General features: G+C 41.7%; 2 protein-coding genes across 11 annotated transcripts in view; one reads left to right on the top strand and one right to left on the bottom strand.

Annotated features, from left to right (window-relative positions):
- Positions 1–576: 576 nt before the first annotated feature.
- Positions 577–7,686, bottom strand: LOC309436269 (uncharacterized protein). 3 transcript variants are annotated; one of them, XM_082045312.1, is made up of 3 exons: positions 6,189–7,153; positions 2,653–2,789; positions 577–2,376 (listed from the first exon to the last, which is right to left on the bottom strand). In XM_082045312.1, exon 1 carries the CDS (start codon positions 6,898–6,900, stop codon positions 6,373–6,375), a length of 528 nt encoding a protein of 175 aa, XP_081901438.1. In that variant the 5' UTR covers positions 6,901–7,153; the 3' UTR covers positions 577–2,376; positions 2,653–2,789; positions 6,189–6,372. The 3 variants fall into 3 exon arrangements, with proteins under 3 accessions (XP_081901438.1, XP_081901436.1, XP_081901437.1); XM_082045310.1 differs by lacking the exon at positions 577–2,376 and adding an exon at positions 7,471–7,686 and having other exon boundaries at positions 2,529–2,789; positions 6,189–6,973; XM_082045311.1 differs by lacking the exon at positions 577–2,376 and having other exon boundaries at positions 2,529–2,789; positions 6,189–6,973; positions 7,113–7,138.
- The window catches only part of SEMA5A (semaphorin 5A), a 328,825-nt gene continuing 320,747 nt past the window's right edge, over positions 7,295–15,372 (top strand). For 3 of the 8 annotated variants that reach the window (XM_082045298.1, XM_082045290.1, XM_082045296.1), the window contains exons 1-2: positions 7,295–7,442; positions 11,242–11,284. The gene's annotated coding sequence lies outside the window, so the exon portion shown is untranslated. Of the gene's footprint in view, positions 7,443–7,824; positions 7,961–9,751; positions 9,850–10,636; positions 10,714–11,241; positions 11,285–15,372 lie in introns of those variants that run through there. The other 5 variants (XM_082045291.1, XM_082045294.1, XM_082045293.1 and 2 more) reach the window with 5 other exon arrangements.

Below are 15,372 nucleotides of genomic sequence, written 5' to 3'. Positions count from 1 at the left end.
TTTTCACTAAGTTTTATCATGCTACAATTACTTTTAAAATTTTAACCTTTAAAGTCTTTGTAAACATATGGCAGATGAAAGAACCAACAGTTAACAGCCATATTTTGTCCATATAGCACCATCAGTGCACACTCTACCCCCCTCACACTCTCAGCTGCTTCTCTGAATTGAGGTGTCCAGCTGAGAGACAAGAGCATGTGGACATTACAGTCCCGGTCTCCTTTTGGTATCTTCTGGTGGCATTTAGAGCAGGATGGTGGACCAACTTACAAGGTTAACATTGTTTTCTGTTTTCTTCCTAACCGGATCTCTTTTATGAACACCTAAGCCTTATTACACAGTAACTAGGTCTAACTACAAAAAAGTGGCTTTTCTTCTTCAATAGTATGTTTGCACCTCTCATCTCCTGCTAAGTATTTTAGAATGAGGCTTATTTTCTGAACCTTCAGGTTTGGAAAATCAAATTTTGGCTTCTTGTAACAGACTCAGGCTAAGTGTTCTGTTCTTCAGCAAAATCTCCTACATGTTTTCACGTGCCCAGCCAAACCTGGAAATAATTTACCCGCAATATTTTAAGTAAGCAGTTTTTATTAAGTAAAATACAAAGAAAACCAATTAAAAATATTTTTAATACAATACTTCTGATCAAAATACTTTCAATAATTACAACTGTTTCAGGTTATGGAAAGCTATAAGAGGGATACAAACCTAATGCCTGAACTTATACCAAACATCTGACATTCGCAGAATGCTAAGGGCAATAAGACAAACACTCAAATGTTAGATAGTACTAGAATTAGGATCACCAAGTGCATATTAATTCCATTTTCCTGTAATGCTACCGCTTCCTACATTTGCTCATCAAGGAACGTCATCTTCCTTATACCCTGAACTGACAAAGTCATGATGGAGGCTAATTTATGCATATTTGAATGAAAAAAAAACAACTTATAGTAGAAAATAGCTGTATACTTTTAAATCGACTGCCTGCAGTAACGAGATGCACTATACTTTGCCAGCAAAGTTCACAGTAGTTTGGAAAACGGTGGGATCCTTTGGTTTGAGCTTCTCTTTGGGACAGAGCACTGCATGAAGGCTAAAGGTGTAACTGCAGAGAGTTCAGCTCAACACAGATTTTGCACGGATTTTTGGTGCTGCTTATAGGTGACATTTGAAAAACATTAAAAAAAAATTACACTTGTGTACCGTATGGGAGAGATTTAGGACAGTGATCAGATACAATCAGGGGTATTAACAACAGCATGATGTGAGACCAATATGCACTGCCCCTAATTCACAGCATCTGCTCTTGTAAATGACACGTGGTAGGGGAATCTCCCTCATGTGTATTTAACACTTAGATGTTTGACCTTGAACAGAGACAGGCAGAACAGAGCTGCTCAATCCACAAGTGCCAAACCAGATGCAACAAAACTTTGCAGGGCTGTGTACTGGGCTTCCTTTCAAGTCTAGGATGATGTAGATACACCCTTACACTCCTATTGCTCTAGTCTGAGTCAGACTAGTAATGGGACAGAATATCAGACTGCAAAGGGGGTGCTTTAGTATCCAAGTAAAATCAGCAAGGTAAATAAATTCAGAAGGTTGTGTTGTTGGTTTGTTTTTCATTTCTCAGTGATAAACACTCATTATTCTTAATTTATTTTCTCTTCTGTCTTTGCCTAGTACTACTTTTATAGCTACTTTCAAGTTGTTAGGCATTTTGGTTTTTAACAATTCCAGACTAAAAAGGCTGGCTGTAAATAACACCAGCTAGTTTTTTCCTAACAGGCAAGTGAACACTGTGTAGGAGCAAGTGAGGAAAATATCACTTGAATTGGACTTGTAACTTTCATTGCTACTACTAAATTATCTGATCTGATAGGGAATGTATGGCTGGAAAAATCAATTATAATACTTGTTAAGCTCCTGACTGTCTTACTTTCTACATAAACCCTCTTGACAAGTACTTAGTGAAAGGGCAGAGAGTGATATACTGGTCACACAAATAAGCTCGCTCCTTTTAAATAATGGGGTAAATGAACTCCCATTAAAGACAGTCAGTGAGACTCTTTGTAGGAAAGCTCTTTTCTGTTAGTCTTTTTTAGTTAATTTCTATTCAATTTACATGCATTTTTTTCTTTCAAAAATTGTGATGGTCTAATTCTGCGAAGGCAGGAATTATGCCAAGTATCATCTCTACCCACATGGCCCCAAAAAGGCCAGCACAAAAGCCTGAGGTCCACATAAGCTCTACATCCTGTGCTTCAGATCATCTGGCAGTGATAATGTCATATATATCTACTCTTTATCCAATTCCCACTTGTACGGCTTGGTGAGGTAGTAACACAGTATTCCAATATAGTGAGTATGGACCTGTAAACAGAGAGAAGCAACTAATGAATTGCTGATTCATACCCTGGCTTGCTTTAAGGAGGTGTCTTGGGGCTAAAAACCAAAAAATTTAAACTTAAATTAGTCTATATAAGGAAGTTGTGTAAAGAAGCAGAATACATTATCATCTAAAGTAGAGGGAAAAAATGTGCTAATATTTTTTTACGTATTACTTCAAAAATCTGTGAAAAGAGATACAAATATAATAAGACTAGTCTTAGATTTGTAACTTTTCATAATTTCAGTCCAAATTCTGACCTATTTAATAGACCGGAATTATTAACATTTCCTATTATTTCTACTCCTCAAGCTTTTGGACTGGATTTCTTCAAGGCTTTCTTCATTCTCACTCCTATCTTCCTCTTCACTTTGAAAGTATCAATTCATGGAAGTGGCTGAAAGACAGGAAAACACACACATAAAAATTTTTTGACTGCAGGTATTAATTGTAAAATATTCCTTTATTTTGTGGAGGAGATATGAAGGTGAATCAGGAAATGGATGGCTTTTTCAGATCACATGAATCAGTACCCCAAAATTCATCATTTTCACCAAATATCTGACTGCTTTTATGGACTTGAATTTAGACGGCCCTTATTTAAGGCTGTCATATAACAACTTCTTTAACTGCCTTATCTGTCAGAGACTGTAATGAAAAGAAAGAGGCAATCACTAAAAATCAGCTCATACATTTATAAATGCAAGTGCACATTTACATGTATAATATAGTTGTGTTGAAAATATCACCTAAGCATTCATAAAACATTTTGTTTATAAAAAGTCTAAATCATACAAATACTATGAGAGATACTACTTTATTCTCTCTTTAGATCATAAATGGTAAATAGAAACTCATCAGGAGAACATCTAGCTCTCAAAAGCCAAGTAATTTAGAAACTCATTTTGCTGTTCCTAATTCATAGATATTACAGATATTAGTCAGTGTAACCTTTAAATACAGCACATAACATGAGACAATAATTTGACAGAAAACAGGAGGGAGTTTGTAACTCTGACATTTATTCCCCTGTGATTTAAAGCAAGTATTGCAATGGTGTCTTTTGCTAAGACAATTAAAATTTTGTTCAGTTTGAACTTGTCTTGTGGCTGCTACTGGGGTAGGCACTATTGGGCATAGACAGCTACAGCTTTGCATGTCCTGTTTTTTAAGGGAGAACCTATGAGAACCCTACGAGAACCATCTGAGGATGACACTCAAATATGGAAGACTCGTGATGATCCAGCCTTGGAAGATGACTTTGCTCAATGCAGGTGGGAATGCACAGGACTCATACAACTCAAGTACAGCAGACCAAATAAATTCCTGAGTCTCAATGGGAAAAAAAGGAAGGAACAGCAATGTAGACTTGATGAACAGATCTCTCAGCAAGGTCATATAAGCAAGGTGGATTCAAGATACCAGACTGCACAAACTCTCAGTTCTTTTGCACTAGTTAAGGAAAGGGAGCATGTTCACATGCACCATGCTCCTGGCTGGTCTACTCTGGAAAGTTTTTGGTCATAGGGAGAGTTTCTCCTGAGTAATAGATGATGTGGTTGAAAAAACAAAAGCAGGCAATTAAATGTGAGATTTTAAATCTTTTCTCTGCATGTTTCTCATGAATTAAACAAAAATAAATAATGTTTTCTATTGAGTAAAAAAAAGCAAAATACAATTAAAATAAAGCCTTTGAACTCTGTCATTGTAAAGCAAGTGAGGTCTTTTCCCTATGACAGAAACATAGCTCTAGACTTGGTTTTACTGAAGCTAACACCTCTCTCCTTTTTTTTGTCCCTTTCTTTTTCTTTTTTACCTAAATTAAACTTTGCCAGTATGGTACTTTGTTTTTCTAAATGATGAAAGACAGACATACTATCCAAGGTGCTTTTGATGGGTAATGTGAAGACAGGCTTTCCCTTACTCCACGGCTTTCCTACCTAAACAGATGGAAACCTACCCCCTTCCCTGCTTTCTAACACTCCTTATATCCTGCCACCACAGGGAGGAGCCGAAATCTGGCTTCCCACCAAACTGGCCGAAAGCCTGAAGGTGCTGTGCAGCTTTCCTCTTCCAATTGCAGTACCTTACTGCTTCCACATGCTGCCAACCCGTAACATGCTGGGCTCTAGTTTGTTGGAAGTAGGGATCAAGAATTTGTAACAGTGAGAAACATAATAACAAGAAAATATGGGGCAGAGGAGGAGTAGGTCCCTACTGGAAGGATGGCTGGATAGAACTGTCACTGGATACTCTGAGGGCTTTTTTCCTGCTTTAAATCACATTGCAGAGCTTCTCCTGCTTCTTTCTCCCCTATCCTCAGCATAATGCTCCTAGATTATTTTAGGATATCCTTATTTATTTTGGTTATAGTAACACATAGAAGCTTAGCCTGAGATTGAGACATCACTGCATTTAGACATAGTGCAGAGTAACATATAACATTAAATAAAGTTACATTTTATAGTTTTATTTTAAACATGGTTAATCTCATGGCCGGTTTAATACACCTTTGCCCACTAGCTTCTCAAAATAAAATAAAATAGAATTAATCATTGACATGATTACTGTTCTTCCGTGACAGATTGGTAGTTATAAAGTACATGACTAAAAACTTCTGGGGATGATAAAGTGTGATCTCAGTGGAGTTCTCCTTAGGAGATACTGTAAATCTGTAAATCATTAAGCCAGTATTGTAAAAAGCTATAAAAAGTCCGTATGTATGTATGTATGTATGTATGTATGTATGTATGTATGTATGTAATGTGCCCATTGTTTTATAGCCAAACTGCAGAGGAATTGTTAGGGACTACAACATAAATCACTCTAGCTGCTAAAATTTTGATGTTTTGAAGTCAGCTTTGCATATACATCGCTTACTTTTCACAGTTAAAGTATGTATGTTTTTTTGGTTTGGTTTTGTTTTGCCCAGCAGTTGGAAAAATAAGTATATCTCCTCTTTAAAAAGGAAAAGTCTACAGTTACTGCAATACAAAACATGGGACTTGCTGATGTGCACAGATACATCTTAAAAACACTTCAGATAAGTTAAGGGACTATATATGTGAATCGTCCTATATCTGCAGTTACTCTGATGGCAACTTTGAGGTGTAAATTGCACTCTTATTTTCTACACAAGTATTTTCTGGAGATTAGGAAATTTCACAGGAAAGTCATCCTACATAAATTAAATCGGTGTTTTACAAAACTGTATTGTTATAAATAAGGAAACATCCTTGACTGTCAGGGTTACATGACTGTAATGAAAAAAATGTTTGGCCTGCAGCAACGAGAAAGAAAGTTCTAGATTCCAGACCTTCATTTTTAATGATAGTTCCAAACTTTCGTTAATGTTTCTCCTTGAACAAGTTTGGTTTTTTTTTTATAATGTAGCCAAAGTTACATTCTTCCTTGAGCTGGGTGTTTCAGGCCATTTGGATTTGCAACATTTTGGCTTGCAGATAAGTTTTGATTCTAGCTGTTTTAATTAAGTATATTTTTATAGGATTACTCCAGCATGGATCAATTCCATGGTTTTGTTTGTTTTAATAAACTCTCAGTGCTTTTAGTGCTCTAAATGGAAGTCTTGCTGCAAACAACACAAATCAGTTTCTGCTGCGGTTTGCAGTTGAAATGTGCAAATGCTGCCATAAAAGAAAAACAAACAAACTTTGATGGAATTCATTTAAATACATGTACGAGCAAAACTAACCTTCTGTTTTAATACAGATGGGTTGGCTAAACACAAAAGCATGCGTCGAAAATACGGTGAGCGCGGAAATGCAAACGTACGTACCTGGGGAAACACACTTGGACTCCTCGGCCGCCCGCCCCGCAATGCCACGTCTCACCGCTCCGCTCACGCCACGGGACCTTTACTGGGAACTCTCCCAGGGCCCACAGATGAACTTTCGGGGCTGACACGTCGATCCGTGCTGTAGAGGGAGGGGAGGGGGCGGAGAGGGACTCGCCGCAGGCTTTTACGTGGTCGCAAAAATGTCAGCGCAGCGCTCCTCCGCCCGCTTGCGCTGAGACGCGCAGCGGAGAGTAGCGCGGGGGCCGGACACGCACCCGCGGGACGGGACAATGCGCGGCTCCCGTTGCCTGCGCGGCTGCGTGCCGTCCCGCGGAGGCCCGCGGGCGGGACGTTGGCTTTGGCTTGCCGACTCCCGGCGGGCGGCGTGTGTGGGGGAGCAAGGAGCCGGCGGCGGGAGCGGGGAGCCTGCGGCGCGCAGCCTCGGTACAAGCGGGCGCTCCCGTGTCCCTCCCGCTCCGGGGCAGCCTCCGACGCCGGGCTCTCCTTCGCCTCCTGTACCTGCTGCGCCCCGGCTTCGGCCCCGTCTCCCCTGACCCACTCGGCGGGGAGACGGGGAGCCTCGAGCACTGTTCAGGAGCGCCGCGCCCGCCCTGTCCCGCGGGAGCCCCTGCGGACCCCGGCATCCGCCGAGCTGCCCCTCGCCCGCTGCCTCAGTCCCTCCTCCCTTCTCGCTGTCGCAGCTCGCCAGCATTTGTTGTGCTTAGTTGTAGTGGCGCTGGCTCAGAAACGATCGCGAGGAGAAGCCTCCGGTCATGCTTTTTGGGCTGCGGTAAGTAAAGGGAAAATAGATAAAAGCAGTAAAATTAAAACAAACAAAAACCCAATCACAAACATCTCAACCAGTTGCAACTTCTCGGCAGGCCCGGAGGGGGGAGCGCGGGGGAAGGGGGAATGCGAGATCACCCTAGCCCGGGGCAGAGTCGGCTGCGGGTTGCGCGGCAACCCGCGCATCGCCGGGGACTGACGGGCGGCCGCCGCAGCCGCCCCGGCTGCCGCTGCTCCGCCCCCGTGGCGGGGCGCTGGGTCCGGCGGGCAGGCGGGCGCGGGGAGCGAGGCGTGCGGCTGCCTCGCCGCAAACTTGGTGGGAGCGATCGGAGCGCGGGCGGCTCAGCGGTGCTGCGCGGGGCGAGACTGCGGCCATGGCGGCGTGAGGCGGCAGCGCCGCGCCGGGGAGCGGGGCATCAGCGCGGCGGCGGCGCCCGCCTGCGCCGTGCAGCCCTACGGCGCCTCCAGGTAACCCCCTCTCGGTCCCTCTCCCCACCTCGCGGTGATCGGGCTGAGGGCGGCGGGGCTCCTGGAGTGGCACGGGGATAGCGCGTCCCTGGCCGCTTCTTCCGTCCCTAGGGCCGCCTCCCGGGGGCTCCGCGGGGCTGCGCTCCCGGCTCTGCCGGGGTGTCCAGGGGGGCGAGGAGGCCGGCCGGGGTCCCGGCCGCCGCAGCGGCAGGGTGCCGGCAGGGGGAGCTGGGAGCGAGGCGGAGCGGCGCTGCTGCTGGGGACCGGTGACGGGGAGTGTGGCCGGCGGCAGGAACCCGGCTCGGGCAGTGCCCGGCTCCACCCCCGAAAGTCCACCGAGCCTTTCAAGCGGGCGGTCGTTCTGCCCGAAGACAGCGCTGTTTGTTCGGGAAAAGAAAATCCATCCAGGCAGGCAGCCGTATCTCCAACGGGGCTGAAACCCAAACTGTTCCCTCCGGCGCTCCGCGCAGCGGGAGCCCCTGCACCCGCGGGAGGGTTTTCTCGCCCAGGAGCACAAGGTGTGTTGCGGTCTCTGAGCCCTGACTGCGGGGAGAGCAGCCGGTGGCTCCGAAACGTTTTTGTGGGGTTTTGTTACACTTCGGTAAGTGAAGTTTGCTCCGCGGCTTCTTCTGGTACGAGCAAACGAGAAGCGGCGTGGAGGGCACCGGCAGTTGTCTGAGGAACGTGGAAGATTCGGTGGGATGTTCTTGTAGTACAAGTCCCAGTGTGTGTTCCTTGGCGCTGTTACTTAACTGGACTGGCTTCGGTCTCTAGTGTAACCGTATTTTGTCATTTTGTGAAGAGCTGACTTTGAGTTACTGTTCTGCAACGACGCAGAAGGAAACACCTTGGTCTGTTGTATTAATCCATCGTTTTGTGAGGATTGCTTACCAGATTAATGACAGCTATTAGGGTTTGTTGTGTCACTCTAAATGCTAAGTATGCGTGTTAGATTTACAGAACGATTATCTACCCAGGATTATTCCTGCGGGGCAGCAGGGATGGGGGGAGCTTTCAGTGCTATCCATTCCTTCAGCAAACCTGACTATTGGCAGGAGAGGTCAGTGCATGCATGCACACGCACTCTTGGGAAGATGGTTAGAATTTGCAAGATTACAGCTGAGAAAAACATCCTGAAACTGAAACCTGTTGTTAAAGTTATTGTAATAGCGTGCTCCAGCAGACCTAAGGTAGTTTATTTGAAGACTGTATTTTCTGAAAGCTAACTGCTCTTAGTTTGAATTTTTCTGTGAAAGGCAGGTATGCTGCTAGCCCAGATAGAGCGCTATAAAAATAGATCTTTTAAAAATAATTGAAATTGCACTCAAATCTTAGTTGTAGCAGTTTCAGTGTCTTCTGGTTGTTATGTGAGTAACACTGACTCAGTCTGGCAAAGTTGGACTTACTAAGGATTGTTGAACTTGGTGATGTCATATATATGATGTCAAACAAAAGTGTATTGCTGTCTCAAAAGGCTGAGGTATGGCCTCAGGTACAGTGCTCTGTCTAGTGAGAGAGTTTGTTAGACTTCTGTATTTTGTGCTGTGTTTCCACCTTCTTCTCCAGCAGGTACTGATAATCTAACTTTATTACATTTACTAATGGATTCATCTCATTTTCTCATTTTAATGCTGAACAGCTGTGAGGAGTCCTGCTGAGATCTGAGACTTTGCTCTGGAGGGTGGCAGTTTACTTTCCTGTTTGAGAGGTTGTTTTGAACTAAGTAATGTAAACACTTGTTTTTAAGTTGTACTACTTGTTCCTTAGGATGTTGTAACTGTTTTGTTTTGATTGAGAAAGCTGAAGGCATTAATATCTGTAGTGTCTTATTTCTTTTAATGTTTAACTAGTGCTGTTTTCTTAAAATACTTACAGGTAGTAGGAGTGCTCATGCACTTTGTAATGAACCATAAACTTTGGTTATATCAGGTTTTTTTGTACTCATTTCCTGTTGGGCAGAGATGCAAGGGGTGGTAATTATGTATTTTTTGCTGTTTTCAGAACAAAAAGTGTGGTGTTGGTGTGTTTTTTGTGTGAGGTGGGTTTTTTTAGTTTGGGGTTTTTTTTGTGTGTGTCTGTGTTTTTTTTTTTTTCCCCGTTACTTGGCGAAACCACATGGATTCTAACTTCTGTTGATGTAGTCTTATACAAATACAGGATTTTCACTGAATGAAATGCATTACTTTCCAGTGAGTAAACTGTATGTTACAAGCCATAAACTGCAGAAATACAACATGAGCCTCCTGTGAACTTCAGTTTATGTGTTAGAGGTTGTGTGAAGGAATTAAGCCACGGGAGCAGCTGAGCTCGAGGGATGGGCAGGAACAGACCCCTTTCTGCACTCTGGTCTGCGAGAGCTGTATCACTCAGAGTGTTGGCTGTGGGTTATTTCTATGCTGTAGGACACGTAAGTGGATAGTTGATAGTACTATCAGTTGATAGTAGGTGTGTACTACCAGCACTATCGGTTGATAGCGGGAGGGAGGGGGTGTGTAATCCAATACCGTTAACATAAAGCAGTATCTACTAATTAGTTAATATGTTGCTATGACCGACTTCTGAATATCAATGATATATAATTTAGCTTTAGATTTAACATCTGTTTTATAAAATTTTGCTATGATCTTGATGCTTGGTAATATCTGTTCTAAAGTTACTACAGCTCCTGAGACAAATTGTTATTGCTGCTGTCTTAATTATAGGAAACAGCACCAAGGAACTTCTCATTTTCTGTAACATCACTTTATGGAAATGTTTAATGGGAGTTCTTGCCAGTGTTGAGTTCTCCAAACTACTGTTAATCAGTCAATTTCTTTTCATTATCATCCTTTTAGCCTCTTCAGCATGTGTATACGTTTCTCATCGGAAACAGTTTTAAGTTACAGACTATACATTTGCTCTCTCCAAATGTTTTTCGAAAAGCTGCAACTCATTCAAAAGGAGGAGTTGTTTTTGTCAAATACTATAAACGTTCTTCTAACTGACCCTTTGGAGATATGTTTGTCAACTATTCTCGGTAGGCTACTTTTAATTTCCAGGCTGCGGCATTGCAGCTGTGACCTGTGAAAGGCAGGTGGCAGTCTGCTATCTACGATTCTTAACAGAAACCTGGGGAATGTCACAGCTGGAACTGTGCAATTGAGGTACAGTTTGCTGTTAAATCTGTTGTTGTTGAAAGAGCAAATTGTTTCTAAAGAAGGTTGGGGATTTTCTTTTAGCTTGCTTCATAAACGTGTCCAACTATTTGTTTAAGAAATTTGCCATGTTGAGTGTAAGTATAGCACATTTACATAACATTTCTCAGGAAGGTAGCAAATGCAAACCAAGTCAGTGACCCCAAAACTGCAGTCTAATTAGTGTCTTGTTCTTGATTTTTTTGCTAGAATGTATATTCCGAAGTATAAAGCTTGTAAATATCTTGCCATTTAGTGGATTTATTAATGCATCTAGTCTCAGTTTTGTGTCTCACCTGAGGTATGCTGATGCAATCCAATTGTCTGCTGTGTAAATCAGCTCTTTATTTCCATACTCATTATTTTTGTATAAATATATTAATAAAGTGAATCTCTATTTGGGGACCTTTTAGGAAGAAAGCCATGCTTGTATCCCAGTGTATACTGTAAAGTTGAGCAACTTCACAGAGGAGCTGATATTCATCAGTGATAGTAGCAGAAAGCTGGGATTGGTATGAAGTCTGCACTGAGGCCTTAAGAATGCTTAATGTAAGTTAACTCTAAGGCTTCTGTAGCTAGAGAGAGAGTACTATAACAATTTTGTGCCTTGTCCTTCTGACCCACAGCTACTTTGTTTATATTTATTGCTGGTGAACTCTACGGACAAAGGCATGTGAATGAATATTTGTGTTGTGGTTTTAAAAATGTTTAGGCCATTGTTCTGTGCTGTGTTTTCTCCAGCATAAAGTCCCTCCAGAAATTCCTGCTGCCTTTTTTGTGTGTGTGTGTTTTTCATAATCTGGATCATCTCAGTGACCTGGTTTCAAAGGAAGCCCACTAACGTTTGCACTGGCAATTCCCCCTAGTTAAGAAGTGTACCCTAGGAGCACTGCTGAAATGGATTTGGTATGGGAGAAGATACATGGGGTGAACCCCTTTTGGTTGACCTTGTCCAATAGAACTGAAATTTCTGAGTACTTGAGGAAAATTGCCAGTTACAGGAGGAATGGTTGTGTCTATTGCCTTGTTTCTTTCAAAGTATAGCAAAATTTTAGGTTTTCTTTACTAAGTCAGTGTCAAAGTTGGAGACTGTGAAAAGGGAGTGTCCATGGTTAGCGGGCTGGTATGTTCCTTAATTGTGGTTCAGTTATTGATAGCCTCTTCTCTTTCCTTTCTTATTCCAAACTTGCACTAAGGTTATATGGTTGTTTTATTATATTTTATTGTGAAAACCAGTGCATGTGTATTGTAATTTTTATCTAGCTTCTCTTGCTCCAGTGCATGCTTTTCCTTGCTCCTCTTTAAACCAATGATATTGAAATACTTGGTAAGAATGTCTAGGAGAGAGTAAGTACTCTAAAGTGTTACTAGCATTTGGTGATATATTACCCAGTACTGCAACACAGGGTTCTTAGTTTAGCCAAAAGATGGTATTTCAGCTTTGGAAGGGAATAGAAATGACTGTTTCCTGATAGTGCCTTTCAAGCCATATCAGCCTAGAGTAACTCAAGAGTCTGAACCATTAGCATTATGAACTAGCTGCGATACTGAAACAGCTGAAGGTGATGTTGGTAGTATTGTTGTCTCTTGCACCTGTTTCTGACACTATAAAGCCACATTCTGACTCTCATTTGATAAAATACTTCAAAAACTGTCATCCAGAACCTCCCTTTTAACTCCTGTCCTTTAATAAAAGTTTCTCTTTGTGACCTGAAAACCACTGGGTGCTGTGTTCCCTGAAGACAGGCAGATATAGGTGCAGAATGCTGTGCCAGCTGGGGAGTGTTGTGGTTTGTTGTCCTCCTTGGCAATTCCTATCTTTATGTCACTCAGTTGTCTACGGGGTCCTTTTAGTTGCACTAATGTAACTCTTCACATGGAGTCACACCATAAACAGGGAAGATCCCCTTGAAAACACTTCTTCTCTTTGAAGTACTCTTGGCCACTGGTGTCAGTAAGGCCCTTAGGCACTGGTCCCACCATGTAACTTCAGGTATGCAATGAGTATTATTAGGTGAGGAAGGAGGGGAAAAGAGGATCGTGTGTGCTGATAGAAATTCTGATTAGTCCCTCAACAATGAAATTTAGGACTGTCAGAAGAGCTCTGGTGGATTTTTCCCCAGTGGTTTGAAGTGTGTTCATATAGTTTATTATGTTAGTTTTGTAAGAAGCCATGGGCTCCCTTTTGGGGCTTGCAAGTGGACTGGGGCGTAGACATATGCCTGTCTTCACCAGCAGCCTAAACTCATCCACTGAGAAACCTGAGAGGAAACATCTTATTGTGTTGCCCTTGAGTGTGTCAGGAAGTGGGGAAATTCAGGGTAATAACCTGTTAAAAACTGAAGTTCAGTCTTCCAGATCTTGTCTGTCAGACCTTACTCTATTGAAAAATGATAATGGATTCTGGTACATGCTGTTGGAATTGATAGCACAAAATGATATAACTGTTCTGAACAGCTACATTGATTTGACAAAAGCGTGAGTTCATGCATACAGATCTAGAGACCTGTGAAAGGTAAAGAAGTTGGTGATGTGGGGCGAAAAGCTTCCCTTGGTGGATGTGGGTAGGAGTCCTAAAATGTTGCTACCGCAGGCCCTGGAGACTTGTTCAAGAAATGTAGTTCTGTGGTAAAACTTGGCCAGAGTCTACAGACTCAGCTGAATTGCCCAAGACTATTGCAAGATTCTCAAATTTAATACTTTTGCTTTCCCAAATGCATAGTATTAGATTCCTTACCTGAAGCATTAGATAGGCCTTCATTATTGAACACAAACCAGTGCAGCCTGGGCATCATCCTTTAACTGCTGGTAACTGAAAAAGGGGAGCTAGCAACAACACCAGAAAGAGAGATCTGGGCTCCACATAGGAATCACTGTTATTTTTGCAGGTGTTTTCCATTGTTCTAAACTAAATTAGTGGTCTAGGTGGAGGGACTTGTTTGCTTCCTTCAGTATCCTTTCCATAAGTGAGTTTGCAACTAGATTTTATTAGAAAATTCTGGTTTTGTTTTCTTATCTATAACTGGCTGGGAAAATTATTTTTCAAATTTATTTAATCTGAAGGCCAACAAGATCAGTATCAGGGTTTAAAGAAAAATAGTCTTGAACTAGAAGTAAACACCTCATTCTGATATTTGACTTGACTCTTTATATTTGTCTCCCAAACCTGAGGTCATAAAGTGCTCTTAAAATATCTTGAACAAACGGGTTATTTTCCTTTAAGTACCCATATGGATGCATTGCCTGCAATGGGCTATCTACCTTTCAGCAAAACATGTTAATCTTCTTATAGGATGACTGTTGACAAAGCTTGTCCTTCAACATCAGCTGTAGAGATGCTGTGTTGGATTTTTTTTCAAGAAGGATAAAGATAAAAAAGTTCTAGTGTGTTGCAGAGGCATATTGCAAATAATTTAATAAAAGCTAATATAAGAATTATATCCCTTCCAAAACAGGGGTTTCCATTTGTGTACAAGGAACAATTCATGTGGTTAACTTATCTTTTTGTTCTACTGTGATTATTTTGTAGAAATCAGGCCTGACTTGTAATTGGTGTGTTTATTATTTTTGTAGATGTAGCATTCTCTGTTAAAAAAGTCTTTTAAAAGGGATTTTTTTTTTTCCTGTTGCTATCATCAACTTTGATGTTTTTATAAGCCCCAAACTGCTAACAATGCCAACACTGGAAATCTTGAAAATGGCATTTGATTTGAGCAGTGCAGTTGACACCACTCTTGTTCCCATCTCTGCTGACACCTTCAAAGATTCATCTGTCGCCATAGATCACATCTAAATAACTCGATTACAAATAAAACCTGAGGATCTAGAGATTTTTGTTTTCAACCAGCAGACCTAGTTTACTTTGTGCTGAGTCAGCTGCTTGTCTCCCCTTGCCACTTTCTGCATTGTGGGAAGCGTTGCTTTCTGGCACACTTCAGTCCCTTATTTCCTGCTTGCTTTGATGACTAAAACTTTCTAAGTCTTATAAGAAATTCTGCATAATAAATGTTGAATGTTCTTGCTTCCACATAGACAAATATTTTCTACAAAGTAATCTTCATATGAAGAACAGTATTTCTGCGAGTATATTAATATCTATAGATAGTTGATAACTGGGATGCATGATCTTCAAAAAAACCCAACTGTCTGGCTGTTCCTGACTATCATTCATGTCTTCTTTTAGGTACTTTTAATCTGACCCTCCAAATATTAAGAGGAGAAAAAAAAAACCAACAAAAAACTTTTGACTTCATGATAACATCTGGGTTGACTTCCATCATTGTATAACTAGTCCTACAAGCATTAGGCTTATGTGAACTGGAGTGCTTATGGGAGCCTTACCTTTATAAACAAGTCATAAGGATTTGAGTTAACAAGAGTTAGTATTATATTGTTCAGGTTTACATGTCATGCTGTGACTGAAAAGAGTTTGAGATTGCTCTTGTAGGCAGCTAACCAGGGAGGAAGTGATGAGCAGGCCTAGCTGATAAACTTTTCAGCCTTAGTGATGGTAACTGGTATATAAGCTACTGGTATGTTCTTCTGAAATATTTTTTCATTTAGCTGCTTTTTGCAGCAATAGTTTCCAAGATATTATCACAATTTAAACAGTATTTAGGGTGATAACTGTACTCCTTATCCTTTGGTCCCAGGAGCTCATCCCCAGAAAAAGCTGTTCATCAATTTTCCAGTATCTTTTTTCATGGTGGTGGACTTGGCTGTTCAAAAATGAGTGGAAATCCAGTATCCCTGCCCTA

The sequence above is a fragment of the Streptopelia decaocto genome (genome assembly GCF_964273445.1).
Source record: "Streptopelia decaocto genome assembly, chromosome: 2".
NCBI lineage: Eukaryota > Metazoa > Chordata > Aves > Columbiformes > Columbidae > Streptopelia > Streptopelia decaocto.
This window is presented reverse-complemented; position numbering and strand designations above follow the sequence as displayed.

Excerpts from the sequence above, each read along its gene's own strand:
- LOC309436269 (XM_082045310.1), bottom strand. The coding sequence starts at position 6,900 with ATGCTGGCGAGCTGCGACAGCGAGAAGGGAGGAGGGACTGAGGCAGCG.